Here is a 26,288-nt window from a genome sequence, read left to right on the forward strand (position 1 = left end):
ATCGATAAACGGCCAAAAACGCTTTTGGCCGTCCACGGTCGGTCGGTCGCAGGTTCTTTGCTGCTTAATATTCTTCCGACAGGACGGCTCCATATCGAAAGAAAAGTGACATGTGTACGCACGTTCGATCGATATGCAGCCCGTTCCTGCGATCATTCCTCCCAAACGCAGCACGCCCATGTGGGTGTTGACTAGCTGCGTCATCCCTCCATCAGCGCAGCAAGTAAACAACAGGAAGTCTTCTCCCCCGTACTTTCCGCCCCATGCTGTTAAAGAATATTCGTTGTGTGTGCATTCGTTTTGAAATAAATAATCGTTGTGTGTGCATTCTAGAAGTTATAGAAGATAGATAGATAGAGATAGATAGATAGATAGATAGATATGTGATGTTCATTGTTCTGCATAAACACTTAACATTTATTAAGAAATACTGACAAAAATTACTGTGAACACATTGTTTATTTGGGTGGTCGGACCTGAACAGAGTATCACATACAGGTGCTTGCGTGAAGGTGTAGCAGGAACGGACACCCACCCACCCAAAAAACATAAAACCACATTTGAACATGGTGGTGTATGTAGTGGGAAGCGGTCCCACGGCAGCAACGCATCACATGGGAACATCCCGGCCTGCTCACATGTGATGCATTGCTGCCGTGGGACTGCTTGCCATGACATAAGTGCCACGTGTGAAGGTTTAGCAGGAAAGCCCACCCACCCAAAAAACATGAAAACACATTTGAACATGGTGGTGTATGTAGTGGCAAGCGGTCCCACGGCAGCAACGCATCACATGGGAACATCCCGGCCTGCTCACATGTGATGCATTGCTGCCGTGGGACTGCTTGCCATGACATAAGTGCCACGTGTGAAGGTTTAGCAGGAAAGCCCACCCACCCAAAAAAACATGAAAACACATTTGAACATGGTGGTGTATGTAGTGGCAAGCGGTCCCACGGCAGCAACGCATCACATGGGAACATCCCGGCCTGCTCACATGTGATGCATTGCTGCCGTGGGACTGCTTGCCATGACATAAGTGCCACGTGTGAAGGTTTAGCAGGAAAGCCCACCCACCCAAAAAACATGAAAACACATTTGAACATGGTGGTGTATGTAGTGGCAAGCGGTCCCACGGCAGCAACGCATCACATGGGAACATCCCCGCCTGCTCACATGTGATGCATTGCTGCCGTGGGACTGCTTGCCATGACATAAGTGCCACGTGTGAAGGTTTAGCAGGAAAGCCCACCCACCCAAAAAACATGAAAACACATTTGAACATGGTGGTGTATGTAGTGGCAAGCGGTCCCACGGCAGCAACGCATCACATGGGAACATCCCGGCCTGCTCACATGTGATGCATTGCTGCCGTGGGACTGCTTGCCATGACATAAGTGCCACGTGTGAAGGTTTAGCAGGAAAGCCCACCCACCCAAAAAACATGAAAACACATTTGAACATGGTGGTGTATGTAGTGGCAAGCGGTCCCACGGCAGCAACGCATCACATGGGAACATCCCGGCCTGCTCACATGTGATGCATTGCTGCCGTGGGACTGCTTGCCATGACATGCACCATTTTAAGGTGCATGCTGCTGGCCTCCAAATAAACAAGAAGGAGAACCAAGTAAAATAAAGTACACAAACTATTTTTTGACTTTATAATGCAAACCGTTATAAATTTTTTCATATAAAGAGTGTACTACTGCTACGCCTTTTTGGATTTTCGTAATTTTTTGGGCTACGGTATGGACTTTCCCGCTTAGTTCTTGTAGACATTTATGGACTTGTGTCATGTTTTCTTGCATTGTGCTTTCGTCGCTGGACGTGTCAGGTGATGGTGTGTTCTTCTCCCCCTCTGCACTGACATCTGAAATCTCGATGATATCTATAATAAGTACAGATAAAGAAATGTTTACCTTTCCACAAATGATACGTCACTATCCCATAAAGATGATTTGCAGTATACACTCACCATCTACACTGCTGGTGATCGCAATCACTTGGTGGCCCTCTGTGGTCCCTTCCATCGGCTGCGCAGCCTGGATATCATCTATAGTGACAAGGTAAAGTGACATATTACTACCCCTTGTTGTGTGTATAAAACATGTGTTGTTCTGTTGGTGTGCTGGTACAAAACCTTACCTGTTGTACTCTCCTTCTTTATTTTTAGGTTGGAGGCCCTGTCTCTGCCTTCCTCATGCCTTCTCCTGGATTGGATTTCCTCTGAGTAAATAAAAACAAGCAACATGTCAGCAAAACACTCAAAATGTAATGGATCATGACAGTATATTAATAAAGCCACCTAGGGCATTGGACTCACTTCTTTTAATAATTCCACGAATTTTCTTCAGCTTGGCCTGCTCCTTGTGCTTCAGGTCCGACCACCGTTTTTGGAGCTGGTATTTGGACCTTCTTTTCCCAAACTTCTCCTTTATCTCCTTGCATACACGCTGCATAATAATTTCTTTTCTGTAATTTGTCTTGGGGTATGTTTTTCTCGAACAATCGTAGTCCCTTCTATCCAGCATTTTGACCATCAGTTCCACCTCTGCAGATGACATGGCGGATGCGCGCGTCACTTTTTTCTCCTTGTTGTCCTGTCTGTCAGCGATTTCTTTATCTGTGGTTATCACTGATTTGGAAATCAAAGGTTCTGTACTGGCCTCCCCCATATGCGGTGGCGCCAGACCCTCCGACATGGCTCCTCGATGTCCCGTGTCTGTGTGACGCGAAGCACGTGAGTGGGGCGGAGATTCCTGTGCTCATCCAATCACTGTGTTTCAAGCCACGTTCTGCACGAAAGAATATTCCGTCGTTGCTGTTGGATTGATCGGAGCAGCGCAGCGAATTTTCCGGACTGTATCGACATTTATTTCGGTGAGTATTAAAACAAAATGTGTAGTTTTCTATGACAGGGACTTCAATCTGTGGGCCAGGGGTATGCTGGGGCTTGTAGTGACCGTGTATCCTATGTTCCACAGACTTTCAACTCCTGTACTATAGCTACAGTATATCTAGTGGCCCACAGACTGAACACCTGTACATTAAATGGTTTATGGTGTGCTTTTTGTATCAAGAAAATAATATGCCTTTTTATTTTATTTTTTGGCACAGAAATTCAACCATGGCAGAAAAAAATGTCGAATTTATGAAGGATTTCATTGAGGCCTACAGGGATCAGAATTGTTTATGGAACACCAAATCCAGAGACCATTCGAATAGGCAGAAGAGGCTATCTGCTCTGGAGGAGCTGGTGAGGGTGAGCCAGACATACTACCCCATAGCAAATGTGGAGTGGGTCCGGACTCGCATTGCTAATATGAGGACCGTATTTAAAAAGGAATTAAATAAGGTTGAGTCCTCAAAGCGGTCTGGGGCAGGGGCAGACCAAGTGTATGTGCCCAGGCTGTGGTACTATGACCTGCTGGCCTTCACGGTGGACCAGGAGCTGCCCAGGGATTCGGTCGGCAACACTTCAAGGAACCAGCCTGCACCCTCCACCTCCGCGTGCACCCAAGAGGTTTCAGATGACACCATTTGCGGCACAGTAAGTAGACGGATTTTTTTTGAAAAATTTTTTGCACACAAGATAAATATAACAGCAAGTACAGTATAAAAATTGTGAACATGTAAAATTAAAAGGGGGGGGTATCGCCCCCTGCAACTGACCTCTCTGTTGGGCACAACAGAGAGGTCAGTTGCAGGGGGCGATACCCCACCCTTTTGGTTCTACATCGTCAATTTGACCTTCTCTGTGGCCCTAATTCTGGTTCTTCTCAGTGGTGGAGCTATACTCTTATCCGCCTGGGAAGACAGTGATCAATATTCAGACATCGCAAGTGCATTTCCCACATTTTTTGTATTTGGAAGTTTTGGTTGCCATTGGTAATCCCTGGTATCTACACTGTTGTAGTCTTTCTGGCGCGGATTATTGTAATATTTTTTTGTGGTGTAAAATTAACGAAATAATATCATTCTGCCAATCCACAGCGCCAACACCAATAAAATACTGCATGTATTCATACCTGGTTAATTTAGCACGCATAGATGCATTTCTGGTGTTTAAATTAGTATTTGTTATGTCTGGTATCTAAATAATTAGTTTCCAGAGATGCCAATCATAACGCCTCTTCAACTAGCTCACTTTCATCCATGGCAGCAACATGGTGGTGTGTGGGCTGCGTTCTTCTGCGTAGATATAAAAATATATGGAAGTCTTAAAAATCTATAGTGATACATCATCTTGTTTTGTTACAGCCATCGCTATTTGAGGAGGAGTCTTCGGCATCGCTGGAGGTGGCATCACAGCTGCCTTCACCGACCCTCTGCTCCACCCCCACACCAACCGCCACGACCAGCGGTGAACCTCCATCAAGCGCTCAAAGTGCAGCAGAAGCACCATCAAGAAGAGGGCGCAAAAGGCCGAGGCAGACTCCAGATGCTGCGGACGTGGCAACCACCAAGATCCTGGAGTCTGCCAACAGATTGATGAGCATGGATGAGGATGATGCGGACCGGGTGGGGAGCGTATTAGCGGACAATTTGCGAAAGTTGGACCCGGCTACAAGGGTGGAGGTAGAGCGCATATTTTATGAGACGCTGTACCGGGCCCGTGTGGGGACTCTGACCCGGCACACACGTCTCACCGATGAGACCCCTCTGCCTAGGGTTGAATTTCAACCCATCAGCCCAGCTCCTATACCCCAACAAGCTGTATTTCACCCGGTGCAATATCCCCAGTATCACCATTTACAGCCACCAACTGGGCAAAGGCAGCACCAACCGGCAACGGCGGCTAATACGCTCCCACCAGGTCCACCTGGTGGCCCCTTCCAAACTCCATCTCCCTCCCAACCACCGATGGATACAGGGGATTATGGGGTGGGCCAAGTTTACCACCAGATGTAAATATTTTATATAGTTGATTTAATTGCATTTTTGTTTTAATAATATAGTTTAAATATTTTTATGTTTAAGTATTTCTTTATTATTTATTTCCTTGTTATTTATGTTATATTTTTTATAAGTTTATAAGTTAATAATTTATACAAAAATTAAAAATTCTGTAATCTAGTTGGTGTCCGTGTGAAAATATCATTTACCATGCAGGGTGACTATAGGGCACAGATATACATATGGGGTACATGCATGTTGTTTCAATATTTACCTTCATGTATTGCTCCTGGAGACTGTACAAAAGTACCAGGAGAAATTGGCATAGAAATAGGTGTGGTGGAGCAACTACTTGCTAGTACATAAACACCAGTACTGGGTACAGTCTGCACTCCAGGTGCCGTGGCATTGTGCCCTCCAGGAATGCCTGGCACCTGAGTACTACCACTCACTTGCCGTGATTCGGCCTCCACCTCCCCCTCCTTGCTGCAATAAGACGCAGAGGACAACTTGTGCGGAACTGTGAGTATACAAATTTTATTGGCAAAATATTGATTAGTACACACCAAAAAACAATATATTTACAATGACAAAAACGTACATTTTTAAGCAATCATGTCATTCTGCCACTCCACAGCCCCAACACCATTGAAATAATCCAAGTACTCGTCTCTTGACAACTTTGCTTGCGTTGATGCATTTCTGGTGTTTAAATTATTTGCCAAAGCTGTCAGACCAATAGGCTCGTCAACAACTTGGCTGTCGTCCACTGTAGCCCCCAGTTGTTGTGTGTGCACCGCTTTTCTGCGCATGTAGTTGTGCAGCACACAGCAGGCCTGCACCACTTTGTCAATCTTATCTAGGCGCAGATTGATGGCACTGTGAAAAATTCTGAATTTATTACTCAGAATCCCAAACGCATTTTCAACCACTCGCCTGGCACGTGACAGGCGATAGTTAAAAATGCGCCGTTCCCTGTTCAGTGCCCTTTGTGGGTAGGGTTTAAGGACATTAGGGTGCAATGCAAAGGCCTCATCCGCCACAAAAACAAAGTTCAAACCGTGCTCATTTTCAGTCCGCTCTGGCAGATTCAGTAGATTTTTTTTCAGTTGGTCGTGGAAAAAGGTATACTCCAGGGCTCCTCCATCTGAAACTCTACCATTTTTCCCAATGTCCACAAATACAAACTCGTATCGAGCATTAGCGATGGCCATTAGAACAATGCTGAAGAACCCCTTATAGTTATAATAAAAAGAGCCACTCTTTGCAGGGGGCATGATTCTGACGTGTTTGCCATCGATAGCTCCACCACAATTAGGGAAATTCCAAAGATCACGGAAATCACGTGCAATATTTTGCCACTCCTCCTTGGTCGATGGAAACTGCAATATAAAAGTATATGCGTATTATTAATCTGTTGGGTTGATTTTAGACACATCAGCCCTCCCCCATTGCAGCCTCAAAGCTATTACCCGCCTTATCAAAATGACCCCCCACCCACTGGTGTAAAGATTACATTAACAGGCATTGTAATGATATACATATAGGGTACAGGTATGTGCACAGCTATACATATGGGGGACATGTATGTAATTTCTATATTTACCTTCATGTATTTCTCCTGTAGAACTTGGACGATGGCATCACAGGTGTCTGGTATTATCAACCCCAGCGCTTGAGATGATATTGCGGTTGTGAATCTCAGGTCGGCAAGGGTCCTGCCTGTTGCCAGATAACGCAGCGTTGCCACCAGTCTCTGCTCTGCAGAAATAGGCCTCCTGAAATAGGTGTCCTCTCTCTCTATTAAAGGGGTAACCAGTGTCAGCAGCTCCATGAAGGTAGCGTCATCCATACGGAGATAATTCCTGAAATCATCAGGATTGTTCTCCCGTATCTCCTGTAGCAATGGCATGTGGGAGAAGGTGTCTCTCCTCAGAAGCCAGTCTCTGGTCCAGCAGCTCCGATTCTTGGTCCTTTTTCTTTTTTTAATAGCCCGCAATCTGATGGCCATAGCAGCCAAAATGCACGCACGAGCCTTCCTTCTCCTCAAGCTCATGATTAAAAAGGCCCAAATGCACCGATAGACGAACGTACGTACGTATATCCAGTACAGCTAGCAATGGATATGAATAGTCACGGCTCTATTCACTGTACTACACGAACGATTCTTTGTTCCGTGATCACGCCTCGTTTTGCTATGCTCTTTTAATCCAGCCCATTATGATAATGTTGTGTACATTTTTATCGTTCGAATAGCCAGAACGGGAGAGTGTGTACGGTGGTACAATCTTTTTCTTGCGATTGTTTGGACGGGAGTACATCGGACGTCGCCAGTAAAATTGTACATATGTGTACGCGCAGATCGGTCGTATGTTTCGGACGGCCGAACGTGTATACGGTCGATCGAACGGTCGCAAGAAAAATGAAATTGTACATATGTGTACCCAGCTTTACCTATTTAACAGTCTTTTTAATATGTTTTTATTAGCTTGGATACAGAGCGATATTTGCCCATGCCTGTGTACAAAATCGTTCAAGGTTAGATAAATTAATCAGGGATCAGCAATGAACCACAGTTCCGATTCACACCTCAAAACTGGGCTGTGAGATTTCGGAGCCCAGCGATCAGGTTGGGTATATATGTTGTGCAGATGCACAGCATTGATCAGGTGCTAGGGGGGATGGGATAGGAAAACAATAAGGGGCAGACCGTGAGACAATTGGGGTAGGGATCACGTGGGGGGGTTAGTTTATGAGATTGGGACGAAAAGGTAGAGATAAAGAGAAGTAGGAATGCAATTCAATGAGAAGGGTTATGAATAAAGATAAATAGAAAAAATTGCAGCTGTGTACATGAGGTGAAAACCAGTGGTGTAACTACAGAGGATCCGTGCTCTCTGCTCCCCCTTGCCCACCGGAGACCGATTATTTGAGGAACGTGCATGCATACGGTTTGCAGTACGTATGCATGGCCCTCAAATAATCAGCAAGGCTGTGTTTTCACAGCCCTGCTTCCAAACCTGAATTGGGTCCAACAAGTGTAAATCCTTGTCACAGATGACTGATGGAAGTCAGAATTTAAGGGATGATCATCAACAGCTTTGTCAGTTGGATCTCAAAGTATTGGTAGAGTCTACGGTGTTGATGGGAATAAGCATTTTTTGACGGAGGTCAGTCCACACACTGAATAGCTTAACCACCCATATTCGCACATGCTCATGTGCAGGGCTGCTGTTCGAGCACCTTTGACGACATTTGCATGGAGACGACCAGGACAATGCATGTGAACGCAGGCATCAGCTGCCTGCCCCGTTTTTGGACCAGACACAGCAAGTGTAGGTCAGCCCAGACTGACAGATTTGCGAGAAGGGGGAAAAACTCTTTCAATGGTCGGCGACCATCGAATGATTTTTTCCCCCGTACGCTACCCTGCGAATGGATGTTTATGCAAAACATCCATTTGCAAAGTGGCAGGGAATGCTCGGAGCACGCCAGGGGGGGGCGTGCATTCGCAAGCCCGGCAGGTGGTGTTAGAAGGCTCGCTAAGCAGCAAATTATCACACTTAGCGAGCCAACCAGAATCACTCCCATAATATGGTTACTGGGGCATTACTGTGGAGCCATAATGTGGCGTCAGGAGATTACTGTGGGGTCATGAATATGGTGCAAGGGGCATTACTGTGGGGTCATAAATATGGTGTAAGGGCCAATATTGTGTTGGGCATAATATGGGTGCATGGAATGTTATTGTGGGGCATAACTATGGTGCAAGGGGTATTATTGTGGGAGCATAATATGGTGTATGCAACATTACTGTGTGGGGAATATGGTGCAAGGGGCATTACTGTGTGGGGCATAATATGGTACCAGGGGCATTATTGTGTGTGTCCTAATATGGTGCAAGGGGCATTACTGTATGGGATATATTATGGTACAAGGGGTACTATTGTACCTTATAGAGCAAGGTAGTTCTGCATGGCCATGGCCATTGCAACAAGATCACGCTCATTGCAGTCCACACTCCCTTTTTGGGGAATTTGGGAATGCGTGCAAATATTGAATTGTGAGAATGTGATTTGGAGAGTGGCACATTTTTTTTGTTCATACTGGGAGTCAAATTGTCTAGAAATGGCCCTGGCAGCAGCGTGTCCACATATATTCAAAAGGAGGCAGCTACAGGTGCTGGTGGCAGAAGCCTCTGTAGAATGAGCATTTCCATGTCCCCATGTAGGAGTCTTGTGGTAGCAGGGAGTTATGATCAAGTGCATATGTGCTTACGTGCCTGTGACTATGAATGCGTAAGGCTTGATGTGACCCATAAAAAGTTGAGGGTCTGGAGGGGAACGCCCAGCATTTTAGGGTGTTTTTTCCCTTGGGAACGCAGGCGGGCTGATGCCTGCCGGAGGTGGACGACTGATGTCAGAGGACGTCAGTGCCAACCCCACTTCGGCGCACAAAGCAAAAAAAAAGTCAGTTCAGACTGACTGTATTTCTGAAGGGGAGAAAATCATTCGATGGTCGCGACCATTTAATGATTTATCTCCCCTTCGGCCACATGCGAGATGTGTTTGCGCACATCCCCTTGCATGTTACCGAGGGGTAAGTAAAACAAGACATCTGTATGTATGTTACCGAGGGGATTAAGTGGTGGGGGGAAGCGGTGGTCCGGACGGATTTTGTTTTAGATTTTTATTTTACTGTGCAATAAACTAGCTTCAGCTAAATTGCACAAAAAACCTTAAACTGGTGTGCTGTTTCCTATCTGCGTGGGTTTGAAAGTTCCCATCTGTAGAGATGTGTCCCAGTGCTGGGACAACTTCTCTGTTCCCAGCACCAAAGCTGCAGTAAGGGAGAAAGAGTTGTATCACCAGCAGGACCCGGCTCCAGTCAGAGCTGGGATCAAAGGTCAGATCTTGGTGATGGTGACAGTGCTGCATCGGGCGTCCTGGGCCTGGAACATCCTTTAGTTCCTGAGAAAGTAGACTGGGAAGGTGTTGAAGGAGGTCCAACGGCAGGGACGAAGAGCAGAAGAGCTCCGCAAGAAGCCAAAATATGTTGAAGGATCCAGAAGCAGCTCCACATGTTGGTGGAATCGTCGGGGGCCCAGAAAAAGGCCAGAAAATGCTGGGATCAAGAAAGAAGATTCCCATTGGTGGCTGGCGGCAGAAAGGAAGAAGAGGAGTCGATGGCTGGGATAGGCCAGCGGCAGAAGAAAGAAGAAGAGGACTGGAGAGACCTTCCGGGGTTGGAATGCAAAAAAGCTTATAAAGCTCCCCCCATGGTTTCTCCCAATGCCTGGTAGGTAGCTGTAGGACACCTACCCCACCCTATGTTTAGACCACCAGGGTTCGGACATAAGTCCTGTAAGCATATTCAGGCCCTCTTGGTATGTGGGCATTATAGTCAGGCCCTCCAGGCCCGTGGGCCCCTATATCTGGTTGCTAAGACCGTGGGTTCCTATAGCTGGGCACTACACCCATGGCCGCGTATTCGGGAAGTAGACCCGTGGACCCATATCCATGCAGTAAGCCCATGGCCTTATTTGTTCAGGCACTAGACCTGTGGACACTGACAGGACTGACCAGCAGCTAGGAACGAGGGGAAAAACACTCCGACAATATTAAGTGGACATTAGTCTCCAGTCACTAATTCATAGGCGCCAGTCAGACTAGGTCTGTTTTTGCATGCAGGGGGAAGAGATTATTGCACAAACCCCTGCAGGATCCTGGTACCAGAAACAATTGGCTTTGCCGCAGCTTTTCCTGGTTCCAGGATTGGGGGAGTAATGGACCGGTAGGCTCCTCATTCTGCCCACCCCTGGGAAATTGGTGGAGCAGTGTAACATCACCCCTTCTCACATACTTTCACCATCTCCGCTCCCTGAGATGAAATCCAGCCATATATATATAATCCAAGGAGATCTGCTCATGTTACAACAGCCCCACCTGCAATGCACATGGTTTTGTCCATTAAAGAAAGAGTTTGCGTTTGCAAACCAACCTGAATCACCCTCAAAGTGACAAGAGTAGTCGGAGTATGTATAACTCCGTCTGTTTGTCTGTCCCCTGAGTGTCGGTCTAGTGGTTCTCCCACGGACGTCTAAGAACCAGCGGTGTAGCTAGGTGTCATGGTGCCCGGAGCAAGGGCATATTTTGCGCCCCCCCCCCCCCCCGGTAATGAATTAGGGGCGTGGCTAACATGTGTTGGCATGTTACATTTGAAAAGAAAAAAATTAAAAACCACTGTAACGGAATCTGCTTCCCTATATAAGACACTGTAACGGAATCTGCTGCGCTATATAAGACACTGTAACGGAATCTGCTGCGCTATATAAGACACTGTAACGGAATCTGCTGCGCTATATAAGACACTGTAACGGAATCTGCTTCCCTATATAAGACACTGTAACGGAATCTGCTGCGCTATATAAGACGCTGTAACGGAATCTGCTGCGCTATATAAGACACTGTAACGGAATCTGCTGCGCTATATAAGATGCTGTAACGGAATCTGCCGCGCTATATAAGACGCTGTAACGGAATCTGCTGCGCTATATAAGACGCTGTAACGGAATCTGCTGCGCTATATAAGACGCTGTAACGGAATCTGACGCGCTATATAAGACGCTGTAACGGAATCTGCCGCGCTATATAAGACGCTGTAACGGAATCTGCTGCGCTATATAAGACGCTGTAACGGAATCTGCTGCTCTATATAAGACACTGTAACGGAATCTGCTGCGCTATATAAGATGCTGTAATGGAATCTGCTGCGCTATATAAGACGCTGCGCTATATAAGACGCTGTAACGGAATCTGCTGCGCTATATAAGACACTGTAACGGAATCTGCTGCGCTATATAAGACACTGTAACGGAAACTGCTGCGCTATATAAGTAACTGTAACGGAATCTGCTGCGCTATATAAGACACTGTAACGGAAACTGCTGCGCTATATAAGACACTGTAACGGAAACTGCTGCGCTATATAAGACGCTGTAACGGAATCTGCTGAGCTATATAAGACACTGTAACGGAATCTGCTGCGCTATATAAGACACTGTAACGGAATCTGCTGCACTATATAAGACACCAACGGAATCTGCTGCGCTGTATAAGACACTGTAACGGAAACTGCTGCGCTATATAAGACGCTGTAAAGGAATCTGCTGCGCTGTATAAGACACTGTAACGGAAACTGCTGCGCTATATAAGACGCTGTAACGGAATCTGCTGCGCTATATTAGACAGTGTAACGGAAACTGCTGCGCTATATTAGACAGTGTAACGGAAACTGCTGCGCTATATTAGACAGTGTAACGGAAACTGCTGCGCTATATTAGACAGTGTAACGGAAACTGCTGCGCTATATTAGACAGTGTAACGGAAACTGCTGCGCTATATTAGACAGTGTAACGGAAACTGCTGCGCTATATTAGACAGTGTAACGGAAACTGCTGCACTATATAAGATGCTGTAAATAAATAAATATATATATAAGATATATAGAGCACAGCAGGGTGGCAGCAGAGAGATTCACTCTCCCGACCCCACCACCCCCCTGGGCCCCACCAATCCCCCAAATCCCCCAAACCCCAAGTTTATAACATCATCAATTAGCTGTATTAAAAAAAAAAAAGAAATCCACCTTCACCTTAAGGATAAATGATCCAGCGGGTCCAGGGCGGCAGCAGAATACCTTCTCCTCCTCCAGGCTACAGCCAGCGCTTGGGATGGCTGATGACGCTGCTGTAGCCAGGGAGGAGGGTAGCATGGGCAGGTGACCCTGGAGTTCTGCCGGAATTTGCTGTGCTGCGCTGCGCTGCCCGGAAGCCGTCACGAGCAGCAGCAGCAGCAGCTTAGATGAGGGAGTTAGACGCCCGTCCGTGATGTTTGGACTGAGGCGCCGGGCAGGGCAGCCGCAGCCGTCAGCGCGCGCTGCGCGCTGCCCGTTAGTACTAATTTATGTCTAGTCTAGTTCGATTGCGGAGGGGGGAGGGCGGGCCGGCGGCGCCATTCTGCCAATCGCCGCCCGGAGCGTGAGCTCCAGTGGCTCCGCCCTCCCTACGCCTCTGCTAAGAACCCCAACAAATATACATCCACGCGAGAGTGTGGGTAGGTGAAAATTGGGTGGCTGAGGCTTTGTGCCTGTGATAACTTTTCAGTGAAAAGTGCAGCCACCTGTGAGTGCCGGCGACACCCATTTAAAAGTTAGGGTAAGACTAGACCACGGTTCACTATTTGGTTTCTTTTTCAGCCAATTTTGGCCATCCACATCCTCCAGGGAGCAGGGCGTTCTTCAGGTTCACTTTGATTGGTGAGTACCACCCAAGGCCATAGCTTTCCTTGCGCACCTTTAAACATCTTCCCCAAAGAGAGTGCCCCCTTACCTCAATCTCCTCATAATTCATACTAGTCCAGCATGAGGAAGAGCTTTATCAGACCTCTAAGCTTAGTTTTCTCTCCAAGCATGGCTGGCCCTGGGGATCCCAAACCAAATTACCCAAATCCTGGTAACATGACAGTGAGACAGTCTTGTATGCTCTGCTCCAGCTCACTACATTGCAGTGTTTGCAGGACCTATATTCTACCCACGACATGCCAATAGGAGATTCCAGACACTAGACCTATCCTGTCTGTGATGTCTGTGGAGAGTGCCTCATTGTAAATTACTCCAGCGTTTTCCTTATGGGAATGTATGATATCAGGACACTGGGTGCCGGAAGGGGTCCCGACAGTCGGGATCCCGACAGACATTTATGCGACGTTGGCATCCCGCCTGTTAAAATACCGACGCCCGGTTTCCCGACGGCCACTGGCTATTCTCCCTCGTGGGGGTCCAAGACCCCCATAGAGGGAGAATAGAATAGGTGGCAAGCGTAGCGAGCCACCGTGCCCGCAGCGCGGCGTGCACAACGAGCTTTGTTGCACTCGCCACACTGTCTGTGTCCGGCCAGTCTGGATCCCGACGTCGGGCTAAAGACTGTCGGGATCCCGACTGTTGGTACCCTGTACCACACCCACTACACTAGCTTGTTCCTATACCTGTAACTGCCTTATCAGGACATCATATCAGGAATCAATTCACCACCTCAAATTCCCCATTTGGATTCATCTGTGCGTCGGTCTGGGGCATGAAGGGCCCACAAGGGAATGAAGTTGTTGGGGGTTTCAGCTAACTAATAGAGAGGACATGCAAAGAACACGCTCCTTTTATAATGTAGGGGACAGGGGAGTGTCAGGACCACCCACTTTGGTAGGAGGGTTAATCTTGAAGCAGTTTCTATAGAAACAAAACATACAGGACCCTGCTCCAACTGGTACTCCCTTCTATATAATGTACCCATATAGGAGGGAGGAATGGGCACTCAGGCACATGAATCCACTGTGGATTCCCCTTGTAAACCTGTCTGCTAATCCAGCCCTATTTATATGTGCTAGTGCCTAAACTTTGGAGCATACATTCATACTAACAATCAGCGCCAGATGTATCAAGCTTCAAAACGTGATAAATTTGAGTGATAAACAGCCAGCCAATCAGCTCCTACCTGTCATGTTACAGGCTGGGTTTGAAAAATAACAGGTTGGAGGTGATTGACTGGCTGTTTATCACTCTCTATTTTATCACTTTTGAAGATTGGTACATCTGACCCTCAGTCCTGCTATCTGTTTATTGGCTCCATTAACCTTTCCCAGTAGGCTTACCTGTGCATCTGCTACTCAAAAAGTAGTGTATCAGCATTTATTGCACCATAGAAGTGCTAGACCAACTACTCACCATTTTGTTAACTGCTACACAACTTGTAATTTATAACATCATTAGAAATCAGGTAATTCAATCTCAAGTCAATCGCCCGCAGACCGTATTCACTCTGCCACCCATTGGATATCCGAGTAAAGAGGCTAAGTTACTTTAGCGTATGTGTAGTGTAACGCCACTCCACTCCCCTTTATCTTTGGATGCGAAAGAATGGGTTTGTGTGGCTTAAAGGCGTGCCTTCGCTGGCCGTGTGCGAGTGGGTTCCTTTCATTCCCCTGCATGCGAATGTGTGTCCCAGTGAATGAACCTAAATAAGGCCCAATGTGCATGTGCAAAAGCCTTCTGCACATGCGAAGGGGTAACCCAAACCTACTGCTGCACTGTAGTAAACTTATAAAAGGGCAGATATGTCACTGACAGTAGGGCTTCACTCTGCACATCAATGAGACAATTCTGGTAGTTTCACTATATTCAGGATTAGCCAGAAATAATTGATCTATACTAGACATAGATCATGGCAATAAATGTACAACTACAATCCTTATTTTGTTATCGTACTATTAGCGCAATAGTTTTTGACTCCAACCATCCATGTGCAGTCTGAATACTGTGGACCACTATGTGCAAATTGCCTTAGAAAGATATATTGAAAAACACAGCCATTGTTGCACAGATAGAGGAGTACATTACCACAGTGATAAAAGATCTTTGTGATAACACCTTCCAGTTTAATTAACACAAATTCCATTTTAATCAACAAATTTGACAAAGTGAACATTAACTCTTTTCCTAATAGTTAACTGACTAAAAAATAACTTCACGACACAGTATGTTAAAAAGAAGAGGTGACACCCCAGAGGAGGAAGATGGCATTAGGGTGCTTATGTATAAGGCACCCTGCTAATACATAAGTACCCTAATGCCGAGGATGCTAATACATAAGTACCCTAATCCCGAGGACCAAATTTGGGATTTGACAATGAATGAAGTGGATCCATACTTATGGCCATTGAATTTCATATGATTACACCAACATCTTTATTATTATTATTAGTAGTAATAATAATAATAATAACAATAATAATATGTCCCCATTTTACTTCCATATCACTAATATTTATATAGCACAATCTTTTAATTTACTGTATTAATTTATTTATTTATTCATTGTTGGCACCTGAATATGGTACAGTACATTAATCCTTTGTGTGCCAATGCTGCTGTGAGAGAGTCTCAAAATACCCACTAAAAATGCCAGTGCCACTCACATCGATTGTTCTTTTTTTGGGTGCAACATTTAACTAAACTTCCATTAATTGGCGCAGCGTCATTTATATTTATTTATAAAGGAACAGTCGCTGTGAGCAATGCTAGCATCTTTATTGAATATTTTGAGGATCTCTCACAGCAACCTTGGCACCCAAAGGGTTAAAATGTAGTTACATGCAGGTTACCTGGTATCATGTGCAATAACCTGGGAAATATTTGTCAGTGTGAAAGGGTATTATCTGGAAGCCCTGATAATCTGACCTGTTGGAGATGCATCCGGACTGGAGTGGAGAATCATTGCTCTTAAGCTTTGTAAGCGGTACTCTAATTGGGGTATTATGTGCTCAAACCTACAGTTTGACTTCCCCAAAATAAAAAACTTTGGGTTGAGGTTTTAATGTGTTGACTATTTCTGTCATCCTTTTTCACATGTCGACTAATTACCTACCTAGACACAATGGGTGATATTTAATAGGATGAGAGATTCAGAAAGTGAGAGATTTGGTAAGAAATCTCCAGGTTTTTTAAAGCGGCAATCATTTACACTGCTAAACCAGTTGGATTTTGCAGTGTAAATGATTGCAGCTTTAAAAAACTGGAGATTTCTCACCAATTCTCTCACCTTCTGAAACTCTCATCCTATTAAATCTCACCCTGTAATTCTTTGCTGATGACTTTTGGAACCGCACCCGCAGCTTGGACAGATGGCCTGCCAGATAATTGTATAGTGTATGTGCCCAGCTTTAGCTATGGCTGGAGGCTACCGTCTGCAGTGTTAATCACACTCTGTAATAATTTATGTACTGCTTTAGCCGGAATCACTTGAAAGGCAAAACTAAGTTGGTTTTGTCTGGTAAATTGTTCCCTCTTTATAAATAAGGTGGAAACACACAGAATCCTGCGTCTCGCATGCTTGCATTTCTCCGTACAGCGGTGTAAAAGATGCACGTCACCACATTACTGTTATAATTAGTGGTGGGCAACGATTGACATTTTTAAACGCGTGAATTTTTTGCGATTAACTGTGATTAATCACACTGATAGGCACTTTATAGTGTTCCTTCTAGCACCCGCTATTTTTTAAAACACATGCAGTTCCTCTTCCCTGCCTGGGGTGTCGCTGTCTGCTGTGGTGCTTCTAGCACAGTGTGGTCTGTATATCAGCACTGATATGCAAACCAGACCTGTGCTAGAAACACCACAGCAGACAGCGACACCCAAGGCAGGGAAGAGGAACTGCATGGGTTTTAAAGATAGCGGGTGCTAGAATGAACACTACTTAAGTGCCACATACCTAAAATCTCGTTGCCAGGGGTTCCATGCTCATTGCCAGATGGGATTACATGCTTGTTGCCATGGTAGGATCCATGCTTTTTGCCAGGGGTTTCATGCTTGTTGCCAGGGGAGGTTTACTTGCTCATTGCCAGGGGGGTTTACTTGCTTGTTGACAGGGGGGGGGGGTATTTGCTCCATGCCAGGGGGGGGGGATTTACTTGCTCCATGCCAGGGGGGGGTTTACTTACTCTTTGCCAGGGGTTGCAGGGCCACAGTGCTCCCAGAATCTGCACTCCTGGGTAGTGCTGGGCACTCTGCACTTTACTGGCAGACGCTAGAGGTAAAGGAGCACCTCTAGCATCTGTCTTCTTCATAGCGGTGGCAATTTTTGGAGGGGCACAGGGTCTCCGTCTGCATGAGCTATATTGTACATGCTATTGTTGAGCAACAAACAATTAGCATGCCCAAGGGTTGTTATTGACACCCTCACCCCCGTTGCCTGTACATGCATGCCAGTCTGCCCAGTACTATTGCATCATGCCAATCTCCTAAGAAGAATAACGTAATGCATGCAATAGGCATGGAGTGGGTTAAACATCCAAGGCTGTTGTGTGACATAGGGAAGCATGTGACTCGGGGGACCAATAGGGACTCAGGGAAAGGCAGTGTTAGCTAGGATATCAGTCCAGGAAAGGGAGGAGTCTTCCTCTCTTTCCTGAAGGTTTTCCCGCCCTCCCTCCCTTATGTTATTATGAGTGGGTGGGTGTTAATTGCGTTGGCTGATAGGCGGGAAAGAATGGCAGGTTAATAGAATTAGTTATTATTCAAATGATGATGCTACGTATATGTTTGCTTTTCAGTGCGCTCGCCTCTCATTGGCTTAGGCCTTCGCTGGATCACCCGCTCGGGGATAGCGACCCCACCCTGATGGGTGGGTAGTCAATGCAGTAGGTCGAGCGGATACTGCTTGTTAGGGTAGGCTTGATTACGTAGATTGTGTGGGTGGAGCTTAGTTAATTAGCCGTTCTTTCTGGGCCACCATTAATTAATTATTAATAAATTAATCTAGCTTAAAAGTGCTAAAATAAATCAGCTAACAATTTCTGCCAAACCTAAGTCTCTGAGTCTTTATTTCAGGTTTAGTTTGTAAGTCTTGAAATGTGATGTATATACTGTACATGCTAGAGGTCACACACATCAGATGCTAGGATGTTTAAAGCTATTCAGTACTATATTCTACCTAACAGCTCCCATAACCTTGTACTAACTACAGCAGTGATGGCTACCCTTGACACTCCAGCTGTTGTTGAACAACACATCCCAGCGTGCCCTGCATCAGTTTTACTATTTGGCCATGCTAAAACTGATGCAGGGCATGCTGGGATGTGTAGTTCAACAACAGCTGGAGTGTCAAGGTTAGCCATCACTGGACTACAATAACCAATTTGCTTGGGAAAACAAAGGGTCTTCCAGATCATCTCCACAAAATCTCCGTTGCTTAAGGAAGATGGAAAGCAACTAACCAGAAAAATTGTCCAACCGGCTGCCTCCGCAATATGTGCACTTCAAACGGTGCCTGGCTAATTCATAGGAGTAACAATATGTAGTCATCTTTTCTATGTTTTTATTTTTTTTATATTTGATTAGAATAGCTCAAGGTCCACATCAATGTCCCTTGGTTGCAGACACCAGTCTATCATACTCCCATGCAGCACAACTGCCTATGTAATCTGAGGCCTCAGGTCTGCAGCAGTACTGATTATGTCACTTGCAAGGTCGCCAATCACAGCTTTGGCTGTAGCTGTTGCCGTGGGATACAGATGCTGCTCTTGTTCTTCCTTAGGTCAATTAATTTGCTGTTGGTGAAATCCTGCTGTAGCCTTGAGTGCCACCTAGTGGTAGAAATTGGGAACAGCTGCTAATCAGTCCTATCAGTGTTTCAAATACAGGCCCGGTATCGCATTCCACCGGGCAGCTGGGGAAGTAGTCTCTGGCTCTGAGTCTCTCTCTTTTGTTCCTATTGGATAAAGAACAGAACAATAAATCCCCTACTTAGATAATAGCTGTACACATTTCCTCTGTAGCATATCCTAATAGTAAAACTGTGGGCATGCTGGGATGTGTAGTTCCAAAACAGCTGGAAGACCACATACCTACCAACCTTTCTGATAACAGCGGGACAGTCCTGCTAAGTGGACACTGTCCCTCTGTCCTACCGGCAGGTTGCAGTGTTCTACGGATAGGGGGCGGGGGACAGTTGGGGGGAGCCTAGGATTACCGGTGCTCCGGTGATCACTAAATAGATGATGCACACATGCACAAGACATCTATCAGTGCGGGGAGGGGAAACAGGGCTTGTGTCGCTGCTTGGTGAGTGCTGTGGGAGGGGGGATTGCCAAACTTTCCGGGGAGCCAGGGGGGACCCGATTCCTGTGACCCTAATCTAGGAGGGCAGGCAACCCTGCATTTGCGCAGCAATCTCCGTCTCAGACCTCTTTTGGGCCTACATCACGCTATGTGCAGCAAGCCCAGTCTCCCACCTCTTTTGGGCCTACACCCCACTATGTGCAACAAACCCTGTCTCCCACCTCTTTTGGGCCTACATCTAACTATGTGCAGCAAGCCCAGTCTCCCACCTCTTTTGGGGCTACATCCCGCTATGTGCAGAAAGCCCAGTCTCCGACCTCTTTTGGGCCTACATCATGCTATGTGCAGAAAGCCCAGTCTCCCACCTCTTTTGGGCCTACATCCTGCTGTGCACAGCAAGCACAGTCTCCTACCTCTTTTGGGCCTACATCCCGCTATGTGCAGCAAGCCCAGTCTCCAACCTCTTTTGGGCCTACATCCCACTATGCGCAGCAAGCCCAGTCTCCAACCTCTTTTGGGCCTACATCCCACTATGCGCAGCAAGCCCAGTCTCCGACCTCTTTTGGGCGTACATCTCGCTATGTGCAGCAAGCCCAGTCTCCCACCTCTTTTAGGCCTACATCGGGGGTACTAATAAGCGTAATATCGTGGGTAATTCCCAGGGTGCTCCAGGAATATTATGTAATAACAGTAATTTTATCTCAGTACAGCTCTCAGGTACAGATGACCTTAGGGTATGGGAAAGAGTAAAAGACATAGGAAGAAGTTTCAAAACTGTAAATAGGTTAGGCAGTGGGCATGGTGGGGAATACAAATAAGTCCAGAGGAGAAATTAAACACAATGTTAGGGATGCAAATAAAAATAAACATAAATTAAAATGCCTACTGGCAAATGCAAGAAGCTTAGCAGGTAAAATCGAGGAACTAGAAACTGTGGTCACTAGGAACGATTATGACATTATTGGTGTAACGAGTCGCACAACTGGGCATTAAGCATGGAGGGATATACACTCTACAGAAAAGATAGGGAAAGTAGAAAGGTCGGGGGTGTGTGCCTATATGTAAAAAATAACTTAACATCGTGTGAGAAAGAAATGAGCACAGGTACAGAGGAAGATTACACTGAGGCCGTGTGGGCAGGGATAACCGACAATAACAAAAAACCTAATAACATTTTAATAGGGGTATGCTATAGACCTCCGAACATAAACGAAAGGGACGAGTCTCTTTTAAACCAAATCGAACAATCATCAGATTAGGGTCAGGTATTAATTATTAATTTTAATTTACCTGATATTGATTGGAAAAACTTAACATGTAAAACAGCAAGAAGCAGTGGGTTCCTAAGCTTACTTAACGACCAGTTTATCACACAAACGGTAGAAGCTCCAACTCGTAATGAGGCATTATTGGATTTGCATACCCTCCAACATTTAAGGGGCAGAAATCGGTACACAAATGAAAAGGGGGCGTGGCCACGGTGAAAGGGGGGCGTGGTCAACCTATACTTTAAATGGTACATGATGACTTAATGGTCGATTCTGCACATCCTGGGGGCACAGCATTGGTCGTGTTGACAATAGCCCAGCGTGCCTCCTCCTCCTGGGCAGCAGCACGTCACACAGCACCCCCTGCTTGCCAATTGCTGATCTCTGTCACCGAATATGCTTAAAATCTTACCTGCCCTGCCCCACGTCCCCCGCCCGGCGCCGTTCCTAACTTCCTCTTCTGCTGCGCGCCGCGCATCGGGTGATTCATGCACTCCCCACAGGTGCCATTCATCTCGCCGCAGCCCATCCATGAGCAGGGGGAGGCGGGCCGGCTGCGTTCCCCCGTGGGGCACCTTGGGATTTGTAGTAATGTAGGCGGATCCCCCTCAAGCGCCCGGGGGAACATATGGAGGTGTCGATACTACACCTCCCAGAGTCCCCGCAACTTCCTTGTCTGAGAGAGAGGTGAAGATGGGAGGAGGTGCCTGAGAACAAGTGCTGCAGCGCAAAAAACCGGTACAATCGGTACAGGGGGTTTTAGCCGGTACAGGCCGTTAAAAATCGGTACTGTACCGGCTAAATCGGTACTGTTGGAGGGTATGGATTTGGTATTAACAAATAACATAGATCTAGTCTCAAACACAAAAGTAATTGAACATCTAGGGAACAGTGACCACAATATGGTTTCACTGGAAATTAACTTCAGTAAATTACATCATAAAGGATAGGCAAAAATACTAAACTTCAGAAAAGCTAACTTAGAAATATTCAGAGAAGCCCTAAAAAGAATTGTGTGGGAAACTGTTTTTGAGGGGAAAAATGCTGAGGAAATGTGGAATACTCTAAAAAATGTACTCGAATCATTAACTATTAAATACATTCCTAAAGTAAATAAGGGTAAATTCAATTAAAAAAAGCCACCATGGTTGGACAAAAAAGTTAGGTCAGCAATCAACAATAAAACAAGAGCATTTAAATTCTATAAAAATAACTTAAATGAGGAGGCGTTCACCAATTACAAAGAATCAAACAAAATTTGCAAAGGAGCAATCAAAGCAGCTAAAAGGGATTATGAAGAGCGCATAGCCACTGAAAGCAAAACTAACCCCAAGAAGTTTTTCAAATACATAAATAGTAAACGCATAATTAACGACAACATAGGCCCACTAACCGATATCACTGGAAAAAGTTTTAAGGAGGATAAGGGAAAAGCAGAACTGTTAAATGAGTTCTTCTCATCAGTGTTTACTAAGGGAGAGCAGACTGTGGAACGCACACATACCACAAATAGGATGAACAAGCCAGACCTCAATATTTATTTCTCTGCCGAGGAAATAATATTGAGGCTCAGCAAAATCAAAACAAATAAATCACCTAGGCCAGATGGGATTCATCCTAGGGTATTAATGGAATTAAGGGAGGAATTAGCTTCCCCTCTACATTATATCTTCAACAATTCACTATCATCAGGAAAGGTACCAAAAGACTGGAGAATAGCAGAGGTAGTGCCATTATTCAAAAAAGGAGGATCCCGCTAATTACAGACCTTTTAGTTTAACATCAATAGTGGTAAACTATTTGAAGGATTTTTAAGACATGGGATCCAGGAATATTTAGACCTTCATATTATACTCAGTTATAACCAGCATGGGTTCGTGAAAAATCGTTCATGCTAAACTAATCTACTTGGTTTCTATGAGGTTAGCAAAAACCTTGATAATGGAAATGCTGTAGATGTGATTTTCCTAGATTTTGCTAAAGCCTTCGACACCGTACCACACAAGAGGTTGATAAATAAAATGGAGGACCTGGGATTAGGGGCAAATATCTGCAGATGGGTAGGGAACTGGCTGTGTAATAGAGAACAAAGAGTGGATGTGAACAGTGCAGTTTCAAATATGATACCAGTACTAAGTGGAGTGTAGGGATGTGCACCGGCCACTTTTCGGGTTTTGGGTTCTGATTACCTTGAGGTTTTGGGTTCTAATGGGTTTTGGCAAAACACCTCCTAAGTGTTTTGTGTTTGGATTTTTTGGGTTTTGGGTTCTGATTTTTTTTGCTCCTACGCTATATTAACCTCAATAACATTCATTCCCACTCATTTCCAGTCTGTTCTGAACACCTCACAATATTGTTTTTAGGCCAAAAGGTTGCACCGAGGTAGCTGGAAAACTATGCTAAGCCACACAAGAGTGGGCACAAACACATGGCTCATGTAAGAGTGGCACTGCAGCGGTAGATACGGCAGTACTAGGCAGTGAGCCCTAGACCAGACAGGTAGATTTGGCAGTATTAGGCAGTGAGCCCCAGACCAGACGGTAGATATGCCAGTATTAGGCAGTGAGCCCCAGACCAGACGGTAGATACGCCAGTATTAGGCAGTGATCCCCAGACCAGACAGGTAGATACGACAGTATTAGGCAGTGAGCCCCAGACCAGACGGTAGGTACGCCAGTATTAGGCAGTGAACCCCGGACTGTATATACGCCAGTATTAGGCAGTGAGCCCCAGACCAGACGGTAGATACGCCAGTATTAGGCAGTGAGCCCCAGACCAGACAGGTAGATACGACAGTATTAGGCAGTGAGCCCCAGACCAGACGGTAGATACGCCAGTATTAGGCAGTGAGCCCCAGACCAGACGGTATATACGCCAGTATTAGGCAGTGAGCCCCAGACCAGACGGTAGATACGGCAGTACTAGGCACTAGACAGGTAGATAAAACAGTACTAGGCACAAGACAGGTAGATACGTCAGCAATACTAGTATTGTGCACCAGCAGAATTTATAATAATTAATTTTATTATTAGGTACTGCTTGGCAGTGGAACTCAGTGGCACACGTCAGTGCACCAGCAGCATGGAATTATTTTTTACAGTCCCACACAGCACAAGTATTATTTTTTAATTAAATTAGATATAGCAGCCTAGTATGTACTAGGTAGGTACACTAGGTAGGCAGTAGCACTGCCAGTGGCAACAGTGGACTGAGTAACTAAATAATACTGGCAGATTCAGTGCAGGCAGCACCAGTGGACTATATATAATATAATTAATTGTTCATATAATATATATTACAGCACAGCACCAGAGGTAGGCCCCAGCACAGAGGAGACAGTAGTACACAGGTACATTTAGACTGTCCTCCTTGCTAGGGAGAGCCCACCCTAAGCAGAGAGGAGAACAGAGTACACAGCAGCACTGAGGGAGACAGCCCCAGCGAATAAAAAATATTGCGTTCAAGGTCAAGCTGAAGTTTAAGCCTCAGCAGCAGCACCAACACACCCTCTCCCAACCCACTACTAGACTGGAGTGAAGATGGCGGGCACAGCAGCCGCTTTTAAAGCCTCGCAAAATCCGGCTCCGGGAGATGACGTTCTGACCACGCGGACGGACCCGAGTCAGGCAGGAATCTCCGAGCGCTGCTCGGAACCGGGCTTGAAATGATGAGGTTCGTGGGGGCTCGGATCTCTGGAATCCGAGTCTGCACATCTCTAGTGGAGTACCACAGGGTTCGGTTCTAGGGCCCATTTTGTTTAACATTTTTATTAACGATATTGGGATAGGGTTACTCAGCAATGTATCCATCTTTGTGGACAATACAAAACTGAGCAGAGTTATTAAATCATCAGAAGATGTCACCACGCTTCAAAATGATCTTGACACTCTAGATGAGTGTGCAAAAAAGTGGAAGATGAGGTTCAATGTGGACAAATGCAAGGTCATGCACCTTGGGAGACATAACCAGTGTGCTAGTTATAACCTAAGTGGGGATGAATTGAGTAATTAAGTACTCGAAAAGGATCTAGGATTCCAAGTAGACAACAAACTAAGGTGTAGTGCTCAATGTAATATAGCAACTAAAAAGGCCAATAAAACTCTAGCATGAATTAAAAGGGGCATAGATACTAGGGATTCAAAAGTTATTATGCCTCTGAACAAATCATTGGTTAGACCGCACCTCGAATACGGAGTACAATTCTGGGCCCCACACTATAAAAAGAACATCATAGAATTAGAAAAAATCCAAAGAAGAGCAACTAAGCTCAGTGGCAAACGCAGGATTTTCAGAAGGGGGTTTCCAGAGGGGCGGAGCAAAGCACGGAGATGGACGCTTAGTATATGCCGGGTCAGTTAAAGTATTATAGATAGACCAAATGTATATAAATAATAAAAACAAATATATATATATATATATATAACATAGACCACCCACCGTGTCTCCCCGCAGGGTGGTGAGATTAAGAGGCGGCACTCCACGGGCTTTGTGAAAAATCTTTAGTGGTATATACATACATACATACAGGGGCATCAACAGCAGTATAGGCCCCTGGGCATAGCAATGTATTGGAGTCCCTACCGATCCTCCAGCGGTAGGGGTGGGGGAAGCTTTGATGTCCCACAGGTGGTAGGGGGTATTATATCAACCGCTCAGCATGTAGGGCCTGGATCAGTAATTTCCACTAATTACCCCTTTACTGCACAGATGGTGGGAGATGAGGGCATTGGGCTGAATGAAGGGGCCCTGATAAATAACTTCCAGGGTGGTAGAGGATGTTTAATATGCAGAGGAGGGTGTATAGTGGAGTGGGCTTATTATTCATAATTTCTGGTGGGAGGACAGCTTGCTTGACTGCAGAGATCTCCAGTTCTCCAGGAATTGAAAACTAGAGAATCCCACCTACCAAATGGTACTGGGGTCTAGGGGATCAGTGTTCAGGAGGCAGAGCAATCTGCCAACAAGTATATAAAACTACATACCAGGTGTGTGGAGCTGGAGCAGTAACCAGCTGCTGGAAGGCTGATATCTCTGGTTCTGGAAACAGTAGAGACAAGCTTCTAGTGCCCATCAAAGGGGGAGAGTCCCAGCTTTTGGAATATACCCTCAGAAAAACTCTGTCAGACAGAACCTGAAAGATCTGACTGGGAAGAGCAATTAACAGGCTTGGATGGGGACCACTGCTTTGAAGTCCGATATCTCCGGTTCCCAAGGGCCGATTTTTAAAATTCTTGTACCCATGGAAAGAGGGGACCCTCAGCTTTCAGCCTAGGGCCCTTAGACTTCTGGGGGGGTTTCTGGGTACTCGGAAACCCCCCCTGCGTGCGCTACTGAAGCTTATTAGGGGAATGGAGACTTTAAGCTACGGGGAGAGATTAAGCAAGCTGGGACTATTTACACTAGAGAAGAGACGTTTAAGGGGGGACATGCTCAACATGTACAAATATATCAG

General features: G+C 45.8%; 2 protein-coding genes across 4 annotated transcripts in view; one reads left to right on the forward strand and one right to left on the reverse strand.

Moving 5' to 3' along the window:
* The first annotated feature begins 1,500 nt into the window (after positions 1–1,500).
* On the forward strand, positions 1,501–7,326 carry LOC146035675 (uncharacterized). Of its 2 annotated transcripts, XM_083159262.1 has the most exons (3): positions 1,501–2,068; positions 2,176–3,552; positions 4,263–7,326. In XM_083159262.1, exons 2-3 carry the CDS (start codon positions 3,061–3,063, stop codon positions 4,911–4,913), a joined length of 1,143 nt encoding a protein of 380 aa, XP_083015388.1. In that variant the 5' UTR covers positions 1,501–2,068; positions 2,176–3,060; the 3' UTR covers positions 4,914–7,326. The 2 variants fall into 2 exon arrangements, with proteins under 2 accessions (XP_083015388.1, XP_083015387.1); XM_083159261.1 differs by having other exon boundaries at positions 1,501–3,552.
* Positions 7,327–18,626: 11,300 nt separating this feature from the next.
* The window catches only part of LOC146035676 (ras-like protein family member 11A-like), a 67,652-nt gene continuing 59,990 nt past the window's right edge, over positions 18,627–26,288 (reverse strand). The window contains exon 5 of one of the 2 annotated variants that reach the window (XR_014460691.1): positions 18,627–19,218. The gene's annotated coding sequence lies outside the window, so the exon portion shown is untranslated. The remainder of the gene's footprint in view (positions 19,219–26,288) is intronic. The other variant, XR_014460692.1, reaches the window with a different exon arrangement.

The sequence above is a fragment of the Crinia signifera genome, chromosome 9, assembly GCF_055691185.1.
Source record: "Crinia signifera chromosome 9, ASM5569118v1, whole genome shotgun sequence".
In the NCBI taxonomy this organism is placed as follows: Eukaryota; Metazoa; Chordata; class Amphibia; order Anura; family Myobatrachidae; genus Crinia; species Crinia signifera.